The sequence below is a fragment of the Neoarius graeffei genome, chromosome 26 (genome assembly GCF_027579695.1).
Source record: "Neoarius graeffei isolate fNeoGra1 chromosome 26, fNeoGra1.pri, whole genome shotgun sequence".
Taxonomy (NCBI): Eukaryota; Metazoa; Chordata; class Actinopteri; order Siluriformes; family Ariidae; genus Neoarius; species Neoarius graeffei.
In genome coordinates this window covers 56,776,514-56,797,762 of record NC_083594.1, presented here as the reverse complement: position 1 = coordinate 56,797,762, position 21,249 = coordinate 56,776,514, and the positions used below count along the sequence as shown (strand labels likewise).

Below are 21,249 nucleotides of genomic sequence, written 5' to 3'. Positions count from 1 at the left end.
GACCAGCTGGCGTGTCAGACATCACGCTACAGATCCCGGATCTCATACGAAGAAATTCTAAAGTTCACGAAGAACCAGGTAGAAAAGGGAGAAGAAAAAGGGGGAAGCGTGGGGGCGTTCGGCTGCGTCTGAGGAAAGTGCGGTTCAACCGACTCCCGCTGCCCTCAATGATCCTGGGGAACGTCCAATCCATAAGGAATAAATTGGACGAACTCCAGGGAAATGCTCGCTTCCTTAAGGATTACAAAGACTGCTGCGTAATGGCGTTCACCGAGACGTGGCTAACTGAACGTGATCAGGACGTGGACCTGATGATTACCAGCTTTGGAGCACCGCACCGCTTGGATCGGGACAGTGAGGTGACAAACAAATCTCAGGGTGGAGGGGTATGTCTCTATATCAACCAAAGGTACTGTTCTGCTGTAACAGTGAGAGAACCCATTTGTACCCCTGATGTGGAACTTCTGTCAGTGTCATTGTGCCCTTTTTATTTGCCCCGTGAATTCCCCCAGATCTTCGTTTCAGTTTTATATATCCATCCTGGAGCACACGCCCCCTCTGCCTGTAAAACTGTGTATGAGGTAGTTCAAAAGCTGCAATCTATATCCCCTGAATCCCCGTCCTTCATACTGGGTGACTTCAATCATGTCTCCCTTAAGAAGACGATCCCTACCTTTTACCAGTACGTAACCTGCCCCACTAGACGGGACAAGACTCTTGACCAATGCTATGGATCAGTAAAGGAGGCATACAAGTCTGTCCCACTCTCCCCCCGGGCCGGGGAGATCACAAGCTTGTGTACCTCATGCCCACATATAGAACTGTACTGAAGAGGGAAAAGGTCCACACAAAAAACATCAAAGACTGGAACGAAGAGTCTGTGCAGTGTCTAAAGGCCTGCTTTGACTGTACTGACTGGGACATGTTCACAGAGGCCTGTGGTGAGGACTTGGATCAATTAGTTGATGCAGTATGTTCTTATGTGACATTTTGTAGAGACATGATTATTCCATGCAAAAGGGTCAAAATATATTCAAATAACAAGCCATGGGTCACAAAATCAGTGAAAGCCTGCATAAAGGCTAAGAAACATGCTTTCAAATATGGGACTGCCTCTGAACTGTATACAGCCACTAAAAACTTGAGAGCTGAAATCCTTAGAGCTAAAAGGGACTACAAAACAGTTTTGGAAAATAAAATGGTTGCAAACAATTTGGGTTCAGCCTGGTCAAGTATGAAGTCTATTGCAGGTATCAGTAATACAAAGAATGTAAGCACTGTTACTTTAGAGAATTTTGATTCAGATTCTGATCTTGCTAATGCATTTAATACATTTTTCTCCCGATTTGATACTTATGATTTCAGTACTGAAATAAGGGAACTCAGTCATAATTTAGTAGATCACAATCACTTTGAAATAGATGAGGACACGGTTGAAAGGGCACTATTTTCCACCAATGCAAACAAAAGCTGTGGTCCTGATAATATCTGTGGTAAACTGCTAAAGCTATGTTCTAAGGAATTATGTACAATTTTTCACTATATTTTTAATAAGTCATTATTAACCCAGCATGTCCCAAAACGTTGGAAAGATGCAGTTGTTGTCCCAGTGCCCAAGATAAGGTGCCCCAAAGTCCCTAGTGATTTCAGGCCTATTGCTCTGACATCTCTTGTCATGAAAACCTTTGAGAAATTAGTAAGAAACGAAATTTTAAATAAGACACAGTCAGACTTTGACCAGTTCCAGTTTGCCTATAGGCCACATAGAGGTGTTGAGGATGCAACTGTATCCTTGATGAACATGCTTTTTAAACATCTGGAAGGTAAGGGAACACATGCCCAACTCTTATTTATTGATTTCTCCTCTGCTTTTAATACTATCCAACCCCATATTTTAATTGAAAGACTTTTAGAGCAATTTTATTTGAGCAAAAACCTTTTAGGCTGGGTTTTACATTTTTTAATTGACAGGACACAACGAGTGCGTGTCAATGGAGTACTGTCTGACCAGATTTGTACCTCCACTGGCTCCCCTCAGGGCTGTGTACTGTCCCCTCTTTTATTTATTCTTTATACTAATATGTGTCATAGTAGCAGGGAGAACAGATTCATTCTAAAGTATGCAGATGACTCTGTCATTGTCAGTCTGCTAAAAGACAATGAGACAGGCCATGGTCCAATTGTTCAGGAGTTTGTAGACTGGTGCGAGCAATCTTTCCTACAACTGAACATCTCGAAAACAAAAAATATGTATGTGGACTTCAGGAAACATTCCAGTGTTAAGGAAACGATCAGTATAAAAGGTCAGACTGTGGAATGTGTAGACAACTACAAATATCTTGGCACTGTTATCGACAGTAAACTTACCTTTGTGGCAAACTGTGAGTCTGTGTACAAAAAGGCGAATCAGCGCCTACACTGTCTAAGGAAGCTGTCATTCTTTCACATCGACAGAAAGCTGTTAACTATGTTTTATAGATGTTTTATTGAGTCTGTGATCTCTTTTAGCCTAGTGTCCTGGTTCAGTAACCTCTCTAAAAAATAAAAACTCACTTAATCAGATTGTGAGGTGGGCCAGCAAGTTAATTGGACAGCCTCAGCTGAACCTGGAGCCCCTCTACAATGGGCAGCTGCTGAGACTAGCGGGGTCCATCCTAAATGACCCATCCCACCCACTGTACAGTGAGTTCCAGCCTCTCCCCTCAGGCCGTAGGTTTAAGATGCCTGTATGTAAAACAAAGCGATATAGAAACAGTTTTGTCCCAGCAGCTATTAAGGCCCTGAACCATACCTAGGCACAGCCCTCTTTTCTCTATTTATTTATTTATTCTGTCTGGAGCATTTGTCTGTCTGTATGTCAGTTTGTTGTCCTTCTCTTGTTATTGTCTTCTGTCATTAGTATTGTGTTGTGTGTATGCTTTTAGCTGCAACTAAATCTACCCTCGGGTATAAATAAAGTTACCTTACCTTATGATATTATGCACTGTAGATGATGATATGTTCAAACTCTTTGCAATTTTACACTGTCGAACTCCTTTCTGATATTGCTCCACTATTTGTCGGCGCAGAATTAGGGGGATTGGCGATCCTCTTCCCGTCTTTACTTCTGAGAGCCGCTGCCACTCCAAGATGCTCTTTTTATACCCAGTCATGTTAATGACCTATTGCCAATTGACCTAATGAGTTGCAGTTTGGTCCTCCAGCTGTACCTTTTAACTTTTCCAGCCTCTTATTGCCCCTGTCCCAACTTTGAGATGTGTTGCTGTCATGAAATTTCAAATGAGCCAATATTTGGCATAAAATTTCAAAATGTCTCACTTTCGACATTTGATATGTTGTCTATGTTCTATTGTGAATACAATATCAGTTTTTGAGATTTATAAATTATTGCATTCCGTTTTTATTTACAGTTTGTACTTTGTCCCAACTTTTTTGGAATCAGGGTTGTAAATACAGTGAACAAACAGATTAAACGGAGACGCTGCGTGAGAATACAAGTCTGAATATAATTCAGAGAAGATGAATATGAGGCGAGACTTGCACTGATTCATCCTCAGCAAGGCAATGTACACTCACTGAAATCGGTAACACTTTCTAAAGTGTTACCGAAATCTCCTCTGGCCAGTTAGCATGTCTGTTTAGCATGAGTTAGCATTTATAAATTTCCTGAGAGATTTTCAGTCCTGTGGTGTAAGAAGTGTTTACACACCTGAGCTGAAGCTTGGTTGGAAAAGCGCTGTTTGTAATCAATAGTCTGATAATTTCAGTCCTCTTTCTATGAATCAGCTATCATGCTTCACAAACAGCTGTGAAATGAACAGCAATGAACGCACACTAACTCATCTTACACACAGTTATTGTTTCTATTCTTTAAATTCGTTTCTTAAGACAAGGATTTTTTAGGATGTTACCTTGACAGTTTCGGCGATAAACTTCCGCCTTCTTCAAAACAGTCACCAGATGTCGAGTGGTGACGTGCCTTCTCAGCTGATGTTACTCTAAGGAGGCGTGAATGTCCCGCCCAATTTGACAGGTAGTTCACGCCTCCTGCTGTCAGGTCGCTCCTCCAGGACGGCGCTCCAGGTGTGTGACAGCGCGTACGCTCCCTCATCCCGGTTCATCGTTCTCTGCGCACGCTTTCGTATCTCCACTGCCTCTAAAATCCAACGCTGGAATCCATTTTCTTCAGCGCGAATGACTCTGGCCTCTTCCCAATTCATTATATGATTTTGCCGTTTGCAGTGGTCTGAAATGGCTGATTTTAAGTTTTCTTGGTGTGCTTTTTCTTTTTCGGATCTTGTGAGTCTTTTTGTTGTTTCTTTTTCACATTCTATTTGGTGTTCTTTTCTGCGAGTATGGAAGCATCTGCCCGTTTCGCCAATATAAACTTTATTACATGAACGGCAGCTGCTAGTTCACCCCAAAGATAAAATACAACTGGACAATAAATGCAACGTCATATATGAAATCCCTTGCCGTTCATGTAATAAAGTTTATATTGGCGAAACGGGCAGATGCTTCCACACTCGCAAAAAAGAACACCAAATAGAATGTGAAAAAGAAACAAAAAGACTCACAAGATCCGAAAAAGAAAAAGCACACCAAGAAAACTTAAAATCAGCCATTTCAGACCACTGCAAACGGCAAAATCATATAATGAATTGGGAAGAGGCCAGAGTCATTCGCGCTGAAGAAAATAGATTCCAGCGTTGGATTTTAGAGGCAGTGGAGATACGAAAGCGTGCGCAGAGAACGATGAACCGGGATGAGGGAGCGTACGCGCTGTCACACACCTGGAGCGCCGTCCTGGAGGAGCGACCTGACAGCAGGAGGCGTGAACTACCTGTCAAATTGGGCGGGACGTTCACGCCTCCTTAGAGTAACATCAGCTGAGAAGGCACGTCACCACTCGACATCTGGTGACTGTTTTGAAGAAGGCGGAAGTTTATCGCCGAAACTGTCAAGGTAACATCCTAAAAAATCCTTGTCTTAAGAAACGAATTTAAAGAATAGTTTCAATAGGTAGACATAATGAACTTTCACTACATACAGTTATTGTTTGATGTATTTGAAACTGTAAATGACAAACTTTTATTATAAGCTTCTTTCATGTTTGTTTTAATGAACAGAGTTTAACTCACTCTCTCACACACACGCAAGAGTTAAGTGACTCACAGTGAAACAATTTATTGAACAATACAAATAATAGTCTCTCTCACACACACCGTCTCATGCTACGAGCCCCTTCACTCCTCCACTCCTCAATCGCTCCTTCCTCCTCTGCTGAAACTCCACAACTTTCTGATGGAAAAATCCTGAAACACACACAAGTCAGAATGTGGACTGTGAGACCTGCACTAGTGCTTTTCTCCCACATGAACTGCAGCGTTCATGCTGCCTGATCCAGAGAACCGTGTTCAGGTTCTGACCTTCGTGCTCGTGCGGTTTCTCCTCCTCCTGGATGAACAAGTCAAACATCTGCGTCTGCACGAACTGTTTGACGAAGTCCAGGTTCTCCTTCGGCTCCACAGCTTTGATGAAGCTCTTTTTCTGAAACGTTCTCAGCTGCTTGTTTCTTCCCAGATGCTTGAAGTGATTTGCAAAATGTCCAACAGTTTTCACAAAGAAGCTGAGGAAGGCTTCAGACACCACGCTGTTCAGCTCCTCCGTAGCTGCAGGGCCAAAAACACAAATACTTTATACACACACGTAACAAATGCTAACACTACACAGACACACAAAATATTATCTTTATTAATTTTTTTTTCATTTTTTCATCTTTATTGGATAGGACAGTGTAGAGACAGGAAATGAGCAGGAGAGAGAAACAGGGAGGGATCGGGAAATGACCTCGGGTCGGAATTGAACCCGGGTCCCTGGATTTATGGTATGGCGCCTTATCCACCTGAGCCACGACACCCCCTATTACATTTTAATTGTGGATAATAAAGTAAATGCACAGACGAGCTCGCCCCACATGTCAAATGTTAAACAGAACAACACTAGCACGCGTTTAACCAGGATGAAAAAGTATGAAAGTTTTCCAGAATAATGGGAAAACCTCAGGAACATGATGCAGCTAAATCTGTTAAAGTTACGTTAGTGCTGGTCGCTACACTAACTTTCAAGTCCATCGTCATCATTCTCCATCACTGGAGACACACGCAGGTGAGTGTCATTAAATAACTGAGGAATGTTCCAGAATTTCCATCACGTTGCTAGCTCTAACCCGGTCGACCCAAGCAGGACACACCCGGGCTGTGTGGGTGGAGTTTTCCAGCTCCTGATGATGTAATGCGAGTAAAACACAGTAAAGCTCCTCAGAGCTGGACGTCAGTCAGCAGTCACGTGACTGTTTCTGACACTTCAACGGACTCGTCCAGCTCAGAGGAGGTTTAGTGCAGTTCAATCAGATTCCATGAGAGACAGTGAGACGTAATGAGACAGTGTGAATTAAAAGGACAGTTGAGTGACGGACTCACTCGCGTCGTGTTTGCGTTTGCAGAGATCCTGGAGCAGCTCCTCCTGCAGCCTGCTCGGGATCAGTGTGTCCTCATCTCCAACCTGCAGCACAAGGACATGTAAGATGGACAGTATTGATGATGTTAGCATGTGGTTGTGGACCAATAACACTGTTTGCAGCAACGTGTTTAGCAGGACAGCAGCGCGTTTCAATGCGATGATGCTGTTACGCTAATGCAATACTGGGTGTAGAATTGTTACCTCGCCCGGGACGGAGTCCACCAGGGGGCGAGGCATTGTTTTCGGTGGGGTTTCTTTGGTTTGTTTGTTAACGATATTACGGGAAAACGGCTGGGCCAATCATGAAACTTTCAGGATAGATGGCCATTGGTCTCTCATAGAACCTCCAACATCTTTAGGGTCATCTGGTCAAGGTCAGCAAAAAGGTCAAAATAGTTTTTTTTCATGATGGCTTCCTTCATATTCATCATATTTACTTTAAGCCAATTCCAAAATGTTCATCCTTCAATACTGCTTCCATTGATGTGCTACATGATTGGTCTCTGTCATAGTTTTCTTTCAAACTTTCATTTGTTTGTTTGTGTGTCTGTCTTTTAACAAATCTCGCATCTAGACGGTTGCACCAAATGACTTCAAATTTTCAGGGTAGGTGAGCAATGGTCCGTATTTACCTGATTAAATTTTGGGGGTAATTGGGTCAAGGTTAAGGTCACCGGAAAGGTCAACCTTTTGGTCAAAATAACATTTTCCATTTATAACTCAAACAGTTGCTGATAGACAAATGTTTACTATTATGAGCATATAAGAACTCATATATGACCTTTCATGTGGCACCATGATCTTTGACCTTGAAAGGTCAAACTCAAGCTCACGGGTTTTCAGAGGGCTGTAACTTAAACGGTTGATGGTAGACATATTTACCGTTATCAACTTATAGGAAATGCCATATGGGCTTTCATTTGGCACCATGACCTCGAATGACTGAAATGTCAAACTCAAGGCAGGGATGTGATTTGGGGCTGGTGAAATTATCTGAAAATTTTAGGCGGGGGTCTGGGGGCTATAGGCCCCCAGCTGGTCCAGGGCAGCGCCCTGGTGGGGGGACAAGGGGGGCGAAGCCCCCTGAAGCTCCTGGGTTCTGGGGTTTTCTGACTTAAAAATTGTACTAAAATGGCAAGCAAACACACAAGAAAAAACTTGTCATGATTAACAAATTCAAGCCAATTTAATGGTCAACATGCAACTCTGAGCCCCTATAGTAAATTCAATGATTCTTAACTGACAAAAAGCCAAAACATGAAACCTAAAAATGTCATTCTAAATTAAATCATCTGCATTAGAATAAATAGGAAATTGTATAAGGAAAAACAAAATTTATACTTTCAATTACTGTAGAAGTTGAACATACCTAAATGTGCCTTTTCAAACAAACATGATGCAACATAAGAATTCATCCACCATTATTTATTAAACTCTATTGCTCCTGGTAGTCTCCCGGTTTGCTTCTTATGTATGGCAACTTCTAATATTTGATTAAGTTACTGCACACCTCGTTTAGACAGGGTAACAGGATTGACACAAAAAAATTAGTCATGCATAGACTACTTACCAAAACTGAAATTTTTAAGTAAATATTCTCAGATTCAGTTCATTCTGCCATCCATATAAAAGGTGAGAATATGTAGATCCTTGGCAACAAATAATTTCAATAATAGCTTTTGGGAGCATTTATTTTTGTTATGTGATTAATCACGGTAACAGAACTGACACAAACCTCTGGGACAGGTACAAAAATTAACAAAACATCAAAAAAATATCTTTTTTTAATGGCATTTTCAATTTGTGACATCATATGTCCATTGTGGTTTCCACAGTCTTGTCGTTGAACATGAAAAAGTTTCAATTCCACCTTTGTCTAACATTAAGAATCATGTCTGAAAAAAGTCTCTTTTCAGTGGAACAGCCATTTTTGCTCATTTTCAACCCTAAAATTTGCTACAAAATGCACATTTATGAACCAAAGTAGTCAAATTTTGAAATGCAAGGTAGAACTGATAATGTTTTATCATATGAGGCCATAAAAAGGTTTTAGAAATCTCAAAATGTAAACAAAACACGTCCGGACAAAAAAAAAAAAAAACGTTTTCTGTGAAACTGACTCATATACAGAACTGTACAGTGTTCACTCACTTGAGGATTTTCATATGCAAGAATAAAAATCACTTTTTCACTAAACAACATTCACAAAAAATGTGTTTGCAATTAATTGGGCTCCACTGTTTTTATCATTTCAACCGCGCATCAGACCCTCGGCCAATTGAAAATGTCTTTCATGCACTTTTCTCCCTCATGAGAATTTTGAAAAGTTGGCAAGTATGTATTATTTGCACCAACATTTTAATATTGAATAAACAAATCAAAATTGTGTATAATTACCTTACATCCACGCTGTGGGAAAAGTTTTGAGCGAAAATTAAAACTAACTTCGAGTGAAAAAGGTGAAATAATCTGTGATGAAGTTGGCAGAGACTCTGAGGTAAAGTGAGAGGAGGCGGGAGGGGGGAGGGGTCAAGCATCACTGCCGCCTCACAGACTCACTTTCCCGGGGTAAACTCCCACCACTCCCCCTCTCTCTACACCACTCCCCCTCTCTCTACACCACTCCCCCTCTCTCTACACCACTCCCCCTCTCTCTAGCTTTTGTTTTGTTTTCACTGAGTAGCCATTTTGATTTGTAAACTAGAGCCGTGATTTAAACTGCTGTTTCTTCGGACGTAACTAAAACAAACTGAAATAAAATCCGCCCCTTCTTTTCTCCTCAGAAGGTTTAGCCTCCGATGCTAACCTTTTCACCACAGCTTTCATAGCGTGCGCATGCGCATCCAGGAAGCAACAGATGGCGCGAGGCCCTGTTGCCACGGCAACCTTCGTCACCCCGCGAAAACATACCCAACTGTCGCACGTGCAGTGACACCATCACCACTTGCAGGTTTATTATGGGGAAAGAAATGAGCTGGGTTGTTTTTTTTCTTCTTCCCCATGTTTATTTACTTTAAAAACACACACCAAACTGATGATCAGGTGCATCTTTACGCTCGATCACGGAGGCTGCCATCTTTCAACTCTTTGTTTGAAGCGAGCTTACGTACAGCTATCTAACAAGCGCGTTCATTGGTTGTTACAGAGCGATGGGCCAATCACATACCTCATTTCATCTCAATGACACAATTACTGAAAGTCGGAACGAATAGGATCTGAATGCGGATTTTTGAGCGAAAAATCGGAAAAAAAATTTTTTTCAAATTTTGAGGTGAAAAAAGCGGAATTCCGCGAATTCGCGGAAAAATCACATCCCTGTCAAGGTCATGGATTTTCATAGGACTATAACCTGACAGCTGATGATTGAGAAATATTACCGTTATCAACATATAGGTATAAAATGGGTGCTGCCCGACGAGGTTTGTTTTGCCTGGAAACACTTGTTTAAGACAAACACCACACACGACCAGTTTAACCAGAAAAACAGCCACATTGTTCCTTGTTTATCAATCTGGACATGAAGATATTTAATTTGTAAATGTTTCTCAGGAGCTTTTACACAAGAAATGAGGTGATAAAAGTTGAGTTAGTTGTGAAAATGGTTCATATCCTCCATTTCTCTCCCGAGTTCCTGTAACTGTGTGTGGAAGGAGACTCACTAATTTGACCCTCAGCTGATGGTGAACCTGTCCATGAGTTCCTGAGATTTTATAAATGGATTATAAATCAAGGCAATAGTAATGGCACCCTGTAAAAGGAGCACGTGTGAGTGAGTGAGTGAGTGAGAGAGAGAGAGAGAGAGAGAGAGATTACCAACACGCTGCAGTAGCTGAGCTGCATTACTGGAAGACTGAGCACACACTGCATGTAGGAGGCACTCTTTCATCGTTTAGTCATCAATTTGTCCTTTTCAGATCTCTGTGAGCTTTGCCTTTTATGGAGTTTTGAGGGTGTGGCTAAATGTAAACCAGCTGTTACACAAATGCTTTTGGTCATTTATGGCTGATTGGAATTTACTGACATTGCCACAAGACTATGAAGAAAATCTGGTGTAAATTTTTAGTTCTCTGAACATGAGATCATTTACACAGAAAAGATAAACAGTTCCTGATGTTCCAGTGTCACAAAATTTAACTTTACAATGATTAATAAAAGGTCCTTCCTCTGTGTTTACAGTAACCAGGACCTGTGTGTTTTCTCACTGAAGCAAAACAAGTTTAAATTCCCATTTGTAGTAATCGCTCTCTCTCTCTCTCACACACACACACACACACACACACACTTTCTTTTCACACAATTCCAATTTTACAGTTTAATCCCAACACAGGACATCGGCACAAACCTTAAAGTTCAACTTGTGTGTGTGTGTGTGTGTGTGTGTTAAACTCACTCTGGCGATGAACTTGCTCTCTGATTGGCCAGTCAGGTCAACAATAAGCAACTGAGGAACAACATAAAATCAGAGAGAGAGAGAGAGAGAGAGAGATCTACAGCGTATCCCCGTGGACAGTTGCCATAGTGACAAAGTTTCAGTGTTAAAACCAGTGCATGATTGTGATACTATTTAGAGTTCAGTGGAGCTAATTTGGGACACAGACAATGACATGACAAACATATTCTCCCTCTTAACCACACACACTTACGTCAGTGTGCTCAGTGAGCAGGTGCAGCAGGTTCTTCTGGATTCCAAGCAGGTATGGTGTTGGTGCTAAATACACATCGAGGAGAACTTTAGGGACAATGGAGATGAATGTGTGCTGCCAGATGAAGGGGAAGAGCAGAGCAGCAACGGCATGTAACACCTGAGAGAGTGTGCTACACACACACACACACACACACACACACACACACACACACACACAAACCCTGCTGTACAGTGCCTTGAAAAAGTATTCATACCCCTTGAACTTTTTCACATTTTTCCACCTTACAACCATGAACTTAAGTTTTTTATTGAGATTTTATGTGATAGACCAACACAGAGTAGCACATAATTGTGAAGTGAAACAAAAATGATAAATGGTCTTCAAAATTTTAAACAAATAAAAATCTGAAAAATGTGGTGTGCATTAGTATTCAGCCCCCTGTACTCTGATACCTCTAAATACAATCCAGTGCAATCAACTGCCTTCAGAAGTCGTCTAATTAGTTAATAGAGTCCTACTGTGTGTAATTTACTCTCAGCATAAATACACTTGTTCTGTGAAGGCCTCAGTGGTTTGTTAGAGAACACTGAAGAACAAACAGCATCATGAAGACCAAAGTACTCACCAGACAGGTCAGGGATAAAGTTCTGGAGAAGTTTAAGGCAGGGTTAGGTTATAAAAAAATATCCCAAGCTCTGAACATCTCAAGAAGCACTGTTCAATCCATCATTCAAAAATGGAAAAAGTACGGCACAACTGCAAACCTACCAAGACATGGCCGTCCACCTAAACTGACAGAGCGAGCAAGGAGAGCACTGGTCAGAGAAGCAGCCAAGAGGCCCATGATCACTCTGGAGGAGCTGCAGAAATCCACAGCTCAGGTGGGAGAATCTGTGCACAGGACAACTATAAGTCATACACTCCACAAATCTGGCCTTTTTGGAAGAGTGGCAGGAAGAAAGCCATTGTTGAAAGACAGGCATAAGAACTGTAGGGGACACAGCAAACATGTGGAAGAAGGTGCTTTGGTCAGATGAGACCACAGTTGAACTTTTTGGCCTAAATGCAAAGTGCTATGTGTGGCAGAAAACTAACACTGCTCATCACCCTGCACACACCATCCCCACTGTGAAACATGGTGGTGGCAGCATCATGCTATGGGGATGCTTTTCTTCAGCAGGGACAGGGAAGCTGGTCAGAGTTGATGGGAAGATGGATGGAGCTAAATACAGGGCAATCCTGGAAGAAAACCTGTTGGAGGCTGCAAAAGACTTGAGACTGGGAAGGAGATTCACCTTCCAGCAAGACAATGACCCGAAACATACAGCCAGAGCTACAATGGAATGGTTTAGATCAAAGAATATTCATGTGTTCGAATGGCCCAGTCAAAGTCCAGACCTAAATCCCATTGAGCATCTGTGGCAAGACTTGAAAATTGCTGTTCACAGACGCTCTCCATCCAATCTGGCTGAGCTTGAGCTATTTTGCAAAGAAGAATGGGCAAAAATTTCAGTGTCTAGATGTGCAAAGCTGGTAGAGACATACCACAAAAGACTTGCAGCTGTAATTGCAGCAAAAGGTGGCTCTACAAAGTATTGACGCAGGGGGGCTGAATACTAATGCACACCACATTTTTCAGATTTTTATTTGTTTAAAATTTTGAAGACCATTTTATCGTTTTCGTTTCACTTCACAATTATGTGCTACTCTGTGTTGGTCTATCACATAAAATCTCAATAAAAAAACTTTTAAGTTCGTGGTTGTAAGGTGGAAAAATGTGAAAAAGTTCAAGGGGTATGAATACTTTTGCAAGGTACTGTAGTCCTTTTCAATTCAGCTGGTGTTTCATACTGTAGTGTGTGTGTGTATACAGGGGAGAGACCTAATTGGCTACCTGAGCTCCTCAGCAATGAAGATGATTCGTCTTTCGAGCACAGCAGCAGCAAAAACCTGCAGAATTTCCTCATCCGATAAACACAAAAACAACGAGCAAAAGTCAACGTGTTCTAACCATGAATCCACCGGCCGAGTCAGACTGATAATCTGCGGGGGGGGGACAGAGAGAGAGAGAGAGAGAGAGAGAGAGAGAGAGAGGTTAGATACCTTGGTACCAAGGTGCTGTCAGAGATCTTGGTCTATTCAGGTTCCTGCATTTATTCCTGAACATTTTGCTTAGACTCATGAGGAAAACAGAACCAAAACACTGGGGGGACATAGGTGGAGTATCTGTGGTGGGTGTGGCTTGATGGAATCATCTCTTACATGATGCTGGGCTCTCTCTGCATGTGTGAAGGGAAATTTCCATGTTTTCTGTTCTGCTGGATGGGAATGTTATCAGACCTGACTGCACAGTGAAACACTACGCTACGTCTCACAAGCACACACACTGCACCACTGTAGGGAGCAACATGTGTGTGTGTGTGTGTGTGTGTGTGTGTGTGTGTGTGTGTGTACACCTCTGTCCCAGACTCAGGGATGAAGCTCTTGATTGTGGCAGTTTTTCCTGGAGCAGGAAACGGTGTTTCTCTGAGACTCTGCATGAATGGATAAATCATTGCCATGGAGATCTGACGCCTCTTCTCCACCTCATCAAAGATCTACACACACACACACAATTACTAAAGCACTGTCCAGATAAATCTGATCAGAAACATGATAGAGAAACAGTGAGGCAGACAGAGAGAGACACTAACACACAGACACAAGCCCCTTTTACAGACAGGAATGTTGCATCTCTGAACATGGAACGGGGTGTTTGTTGTTCCGTCTCTGATCCAGCAGCGGAGGTCGTAACGGAGCTGAATGGAGGTCTGTGTAAAAGGGAGAGCCAGTGGGGCGGGACAGGGGTGTGACGTTTTCATAATGTATTGTGTGTGCGACTCGCCACCAGGGGATTAAAAAAATCTCTGAAAAATGAGTTGGCTGGTAATCTGAGAAAGAGGTACAAATGTGCAGCACCTCGACACTTGGTTCACCCGCCGTTATTGTTTTGAAAGCGATACCGGTATGGTCGGGGTCTTCGTATTCCCCACGTGCATGTTATACCTCACACCAGACACAGACACGTTGTTGTGTTACGCGTCACTCCTCTGGTTCTGGAACATCAGCACGCTGTGTATAAACACACACTGGTGCGGCTTTATTTGTTTCAGTGTAAACAACCAAAGCTGGAGTACTGAGGGGTCTGCTTTCTGAGGGGGAGCAGAGCGAGATCAGGTGTTACCTTTGAGAAGAGGCTGAAGCAGGCGAGGGTGCTGATGATACAGTAGGCCTCTGGGGGGCGTGCTCCCTTCCCTAATGGCTAAAACACACACACACACACACACACACACAGTGTTAGAAGTGTTACAGTAAACATGCTCACCTATAAACTAGCATGAGTCTGATTGGTTGTGTGTGTGTCAAGTTTATTTTTATAGCGTTTTTAACAGTAGACATCGTCACAAAGCAGCTTTACAGAATTTGAATGACTTTAAACATGAGCTAATTTTATCCCCAATCTATCCCCAATGATGAATAGAATGCCTTTATTGTCACTATACACGTACAATGAGATTAAAGCATCTCCAATAACAGTGCAAACAGCATGTAGAGCCTGTGGCAACGGTGGCAAGGAAAAACTCCCTCAGACGACATGAGGAAGAAACCTTGAGAAGAACCAGACTCAAAAGGGAACCCATCCTCATCTGGTTGATAACAGATAACATGACTATAACATTAACGGTTTTAACATGAAGTCTGTTTCGTTCATGTTATAAACTCTTCATTGATGGAAACTTGAGTGCAAAACTGTTCATGACAACTGCTGTTGTGGCCATTTTTTTATACCAAACATTTCCTTGGCCACGCGAGGCAGAGTGTGGGGTTGTTTAGACGCGCATTCCAAAGTAAGCACACACGGAGAGTGAAATAAAACGAGATGTTGTTCCATTTATTTTCCACAGTCCGGTTGACTTTCAATGAATCCAACAAACAAGGTAAAAAAAGGTATAAACTAAGAGGGGACGCTATGTGGTCGAAAACTGTGTCCTACTCACACTCTGTCTGCGAGGCACCTGTGAGTGTACCAATTAAATCTGTGATTCGCGCCACCAATGCGGGTCGGAGGGAGGGGTTTCACAGTACCGCCCACATCACAGGTGCATTGGGCCAGACAGAGGGTCTTTAGGTCCAGGTAAGTATACATAACATAAGAGGTAAGCATATAAACATAACAGGTAAGTATTTATAATAACTAACTAAAAATCTTTTTCTTTTACAGGTTGCCAGCAACTCAAAGCAAATTTCTATCAATCTCAAATATGGCTCCAACAACTGCAGTCCTAAAGTTAGCAAGTCAACTGTAGTCCTCAGCCATAAAAGCATTACTGTAAGAGTCCAGAGCGTCCTCCAAGTGTGACTTTCAACTGTCCACATAGGGCCGTCCTCCACAGGAGCGATGCGATGAGACTCCAGTTAGACGTAGGGCATCAGGATGGATCAGGCAGGTCCGAGGAGCAGAAGAGGTTCAGCATCTCGATCTCAGGATTGACATGTAACTCAATTGACATGTCTCTCTCTCACTCATGTGTGAGGGAGAGAGAGATATCCCATTCCCACTCATGGCGAAAACCATACATTTTCCACTGCAGTAGCGATCATATTCTTTCTGCAGTCGTGGTGTCCTGTGGGAACACTAGCAAAATGGTAAAGTCGAAACATTAATCTACCCTCCCATCGACATGTTAACGTTTACAGAAATCTTTTGTTGCAGATCCAGTGGGATTCAGAACCATCAGATTTATGTGTTGTGACAGTTGTGACACTGCTGGCGGTGATATAAATGATGTAGCAATATTGTGACAGCACTCGTATTGCCTCAATGTAAAGCAACCGGCGGCGAAATCAAAACAAGCAAACATCAGCAGGTACAGTGTGAGTGCCGTATCCACGGGGGATACGTTCCACAATCTAACACGGCTATCTGAAACCGCAGATCAGAACAAACTAGATAGAAACCTTGTTGTTACACTTAACTTTGCATTACACAAGATTGTCAAAGCAAAAAAAAAAAACCAGCAGGCATGAAAACACGACAGTGGAAGTGAAGACCACGTCGAGAATCGGCGTGGAAAATAAAAACAAGACAAACTAACAGAAGGCGGGGTTTAAATAAGGAGAGTAATAGACAAAAAAAAAGTGAAAGCGGGTGTGTGGGGTTCATGCTGCCTATAAAAAACGGGCAACTACAGAGCGTTGCATTCTGGGTGTGTAGTTCAAGGGGTCATGCTTGTATGCTTGAGTGAGTCAGCAGAGACAGCAGTCCTACTGTATAAGAAAGGGTTTATAAAGAGCCTTTGCCTGAACAAATGTTCACCACTGTGAAACACGAAGAAAACTCTCTGAACAGAGACGTGATGCAGCTCGACTCTACCATGTTGCTAACTAGCTAATGTCTCAGCTTGGGCTTTTGACCACACCAGACTCACTGCCTCGTGAACTTTACGTCATATCCGGTCTCGCATGGTTTGCGCTCAGTAGCATTCCGTTAAATACAGTCAGGAGGGAAAACACCATCTCCGTAACTTTTCCATTTTGGAAGACGGGGTGGGAATGAAAATTTATTATCTTTTTCATGTTGTTTTTACCTCAAACGTTAATGGATTTTGTATGTGAAAGGGGTGAGAGAGAGAGAGAGAGAGAGAGACACAGTATGAGTATGTATGTGTGTGATTAGCATACCAGCAGTCTCCTGCAGTACCCATTCCTCCTGCTGCCGTCCATCCCAGTCAGGACGAACGAGAACGTTTCACTGTTGAGAGAGAGAAAGTTAGTTTAATACCAACAACCAAAACGCATGAAGTAAGTGTGTGTGTGTGTGTGTGTGTGTGTGTGTGTGTGTGTGTGTGTGTGAGAGAGAGAGAGAGAGAGAGAGAGAGACCTGTGGTACTCGGTTAGCGGGGCCCAGTTGACCCCCTCAGGGAAGCAGAAGAGTGTGATAGCTTTAAAGAGAGGCTCCTCCTCCTTGCGCTGTGATTGGCCGGTGGCTTTGGGGAACTGATAGATGATCTGTGGCTCATAGCCTTCATCTCCACTGCTCCTCTTCCTCACACTCACCACCACCAGGTACTCAAAGAACGGCGGCTGCACAAGCATGTGTGAGCACTCAACAGGGGGCGCGGCGGCATCTGCAGGAGGGGGCAAACCCTTCTTCTCACCTTCTGTATACACACACACACACACACCAATTACTGTCTAGTTTCAGATGTGATTTCAGGTTTACTGTTTACGGAGCACACAATGATCATTCATAAAGTAAATGTCATCATACAATGTTCTTTTTATCACATACACAATGTTCACTGTGTGTGTGTACACTCACTGTCTCTGTGCAGTTTGTCCTGTAGAGAGGAGAACACTGAGCTGATCTTCTTCATCACTTCAACATCAGACACAATGTCAACTACAGAGAGAGAGAGAGAGAGAGAGAGAGAGAGAGAGAGAAACTACATCTCAGGTTTTCTGGGAAACAAATCAGAAATCCCCACCCCATTTCTGGACGCACTCAGGAAAGAGAAAGTTCATGTATTCTCCTTTATTATTGTGAAAGTGACTGAGGGGCTTTTCTTCTGCCCTCCATCAGGAAACAAGCACCATGTGGTTCTTACGAAAGTGAGACAGAGAGGAAAAGGAGAACTGAGGAAGGTGTGTGTGTGTGTGTGTGTGTGTGTGTGTGTGTGTGTGTGTGTGTGTGTGTGTTATTCACTGGAGCCATCTGTGTAAAGTTTCAGAAACTCAGAGACAAAAACTCACATTAAACACTGTGTGAGTTTTGATTACTTTTACAAACTCAGAGTAAAATCCAGTTGCTTGTAAACGTTTCAGATTTTATATTTGATCATTTTTTTTGTGAAATGATCCCTCTGAAGTTTGACGTCAGAACTCAGAGTAAATGAATGACATTCAGAATAAATCAATGTTAATTACTAACAGTGTGTGTGTGTGTGTGTGTGTGTGTGTGTGTGTGTGTGTGAGAGAGAGAGAGAGAGAGAGAGAGAGACAGAGATGAAGTGGAGTTACTGTTAATTTAGAGGAAAATGCAGCATTTTCCCGTGTTTTATTCCTTTTACACTACAGCAATTTACCAATAATTACAATTTTTATTTATTAAAGACCATCTTACTTTTATTTATAGTTACATTCAATGTTCATAAAGTGAGTTCCTTCCTGTTACATTATAGCATCTACAGAGTCGTTCCCTCCAGAGGTGGACAAAGAACCCAACTTCATTACTTAAGTCAAAGTACAGATCCCACTGGTAAAATGTTACTCCGATACAAGTGAAAGTTTTCCAGTCAAATTTTTACTTAAGTGCTTGCTTTTAAAAATACTTAAGTATTAAAAGTAAATTTTCTGTCGATGCATCGTTGTATTATTGCCACAACACTTACAAAACCTAATGCCTCTGAAGCAACCAACTGGATTCACAAAATGAACGCATGCTGTGCCATCATGGTGGTTTAACGTTAAGCTAGCTAGTCAGTGAAACTCCACCTGACATGCTAGCAAACTCTTTTCAAACTCAAAATCATATTGGGTATCTAATGCTACTAGAAAAGGAAGATTTCTACATTTTGTTTATTTGGCAAGATTATGCTAAAATATTTCTGAAAGGACTTCAGATAAGTTAACATTATTCATGTTAGCATAACTCTGTTTTTACACGCTAACTAACAGTGTCCAAGTTAACTAGCTATGTGTAAACGTTAACCGTGGACAAGGCGACGGCAACTTGGTGGGCAAATCCATAGAAAGTCATTTGACTAACCAGACTGCACAGCTACTGCAACATTATCGCTAGCTCTAAAAGCACAGACAACTTCATTGCAAGCTTCCTCTTGGAATAAAACGTTTATATCCCTCAATATGCTTCCGCAGGTTGGATGGCGAATTTTTGTAAGCCGTGATGTGGTTTGTTTTAGGCAAACAAAGCAAACATTTAAAACGAAATTAATCTTTAATCCTTTCAGAAAACTGAAACATGGGTTCTAGGTATGGCCGTGGGTGTGTGCATTCTGCGGAAGAACCGCCTCCTTCCATTCTGCCATCAACTGGTCGTATTCAACTAACACTGCTGAGAAATCACTGAACTTGATTTTATCCAGTTTATGGACGTGACGTGACCCTAGTGATTACTGATCAGCTCTCAGTCTCACCTGCGGAAAAAAACAATCACGTTTTAGAAAAGGAAAGGAAAAAAAACATCCACTTTCAAAGCTGCTTCATAGTAACAAAAACCTTGACAGAAATGTAGTGGAGTGAAAACTATGATATTTGCCTTTCAAATGTAGTGAAGTTAAAGTCATAAGTTAAAAAAAAAATACTCAAGGACAGATACTCAAGTGTACTTAAGTACAGTACTCAAGTGAATGTACTTCGTTACTGTCCACCTCTGGTTCCCTCACCAGTCTCTCTTTATTCGTTCTCTGAGAGTTCATTAAAATTAAAAATGCAGCTTGTTATTCATATTAGTGAGAAACTGTACAGAAGTGTAAACTCCTAAAGTTCCAGCTTCAGCTCTGACTGTTCCACAGTGCTGACACTGGACACTCCTTCCAGAAACAACACACACAAACACACATACATTTCTCCTCTCATAAAACTTCATATCAATAAATTTTTAAAATCTGTTTCTGTGGAACATTGCTTAAAGTACATGTCCCTCTGAATGAGCTGTTACTATGGAAACGATCAAGTGCATTAATATAAACCGGTGATATGCAGCCGCACTACTGTCAGAGCTGTTGTTATAGAGAATTAATCAACACTTTCTGACCAATCACAATCCAGAATCCTACAGCGCTCTGTGTGTGTAAAGTCTATTTCATTTCCATGAGTTTAAATAGTGTGTTTAATAGTGCATGTGTAAATGTGATGTCAGTAGGTCAGTTCCTACAGGGGCAGAGTCTCTAACAGTGTTCTAGTGCACTATGTAGGATCTATTGTGTTGGTGTCATTACACCCTATGTAGTGAGCATATGCAGTGAAATGGCAGCCATGAACAAATAAGAAGGTGAGAAATGGACTGGAACAGTGCGGTACAGTTCCTCATCCAGATCCATCAGGACCCTTCACCGGACCCCAGCGGTTTCCTATCCTCTGTCAAAGTGGACTCAGTGTTTGTGGTGGGTGTGGTTTGGTGACCTCATCTCCCACATGAAGCTGGTGTCTCTCTCTCTCTCTCTGGTGTCTAAAGGGAGTTTTCTGTTTGACTGGTTGGGAATGTTATCAGACCTGACTGCACAGTGAAACCCTGCACCACTGTAGACAGTAACAAGCTGTAATGCACCATTATAACACACACTTTAGTACAGCAGAGTGTAGTTTGGGACGGACGGACACACACAAAGGTAATGTACAGGACCGTATGAAAGAACGCACAGGTGAGTTTGTTGGAAGATGCAGAGAAACCAGTTGTGACGTCAGAAGTGACGTACACGGGGAGAGAGAGAGAGAGAGAGAGAATTATCAACTAACCCTAAAATTACTCGAATTTCATCGAACACTGTGCCCTCTGTAGGCTCCCTATTAGTAACTGTTTGTGCCCGACAGACAGACAGACAGACAGGCCCCTCCCCCCCGTTTTAAACTCACCGCGCGCTGTTGTAAACCCTCCGTCTTGTTCAAATGCGCGCGTGAGTCTGCGGTCCGGCTGGGCTCAGGTGCGCGCGCACTGATGGAGATCCGGAAAGCGTCGCACAGAGAAACCAGAGCTTGCAGGGGGCGTGGTCGATGAGTCACATTGTAAACTCAGGGCGTGACCTGGAATTAACTCCGCCCATTCATGCTCATGCAGATCGGGTTCCCAGATCTCTCTGATTGGACCCCATTCATTACAAACCTCATTGTTCAGGTCTGATTGTTTGCTCAGATTGGATTTGTCTCTTTTAACGGTTCACATTCATCATTATAACTGATCTGTGTCTAACTGGAATGTGAACACATCTGGCCTCCGAAACGGCACGCATGCGCACACTGATACATTTTAGCACGAGTCATCTGCATCACCAACAATAAAAACATCATATCTGTGAAACGAGTC

General features: G+C 42.3%; 1 protein-coding gene across 2 annotated transcripts; it reads right to left on the bottom strand.

Annotated features, from left to right (window-relative positions):
* Nucleotides 1-5,162: 5,162 nt before the first annotated feature.
* On the bottom strand, nt 5,163-20,884 carry dennd2db (DENN/MADD domain containing 2Db). Of its 2 annotated transcripts, XM_060911045.1 has the most exons (12): nt 20,802-20,884; nt 17,530-17,610; nt 17,089-17,368; nt 16,890-16,959; nt 14,392-14,469; nt 13,625-13,765; nt 13,063-13,211; nt 11,166-11,337; nt 10,913-10,963; nt 6,483-6,564; nt 5,430-5,672; nt 5,163-5,315 (listed from the first exon to the last, which is right to left on the bottom strand). In XM_060911045.1, the coding sequence occupies exons 2-12, from the start codon at nt 17,582-17,584 to the stop codon at nt 5,230-5,232; spliced, it is 1,407 nt and encodes a 468-aa protein (XP_060767028.1). In that variant the 5' UTR covers nt 17,585-17,610; nt 20,802-20,884; the 3' UTR covers nt 5,163-5,229. The 2 variants fall into 2 exon arrangements, with proteins under 2 accessions (XP_060767028.1, XP_060767029.1); XM_060911046.1 differs by lacking the exon at nt 10,913-10,963.
* Nucleotides 20,885-21,249: the final 365 nt, after the last annotated feature.

What these genes read in the sequence shown, in the direction of transcription:
- dennd2db (XM_060911045.1), bottom strand. Translation starts at nt 17,584, where the DNA reads ATGAAGAAGATCAGCTCAGTGTTCTCCTCTCTACAGGACAAACTGCAC. An exon ending in GGACAAACTGCACAGAGACA is followed by an intron (nt 17,369 to 17,529) that starts GTGAGTGTACAC and finishes GTGTGTATACAG; the next exon opens with AAGGTGAGAAGAAGGGTTTG. An exon ending in TGCTCACTGAGCACACTGAC is followed by an intron (nt 10,964 to 11,165) that starts GTAAGTGTGTGT and finishes GTTGTTCCTCAG; the next exon opens with TTGCTTATTGTTGACCTGAC.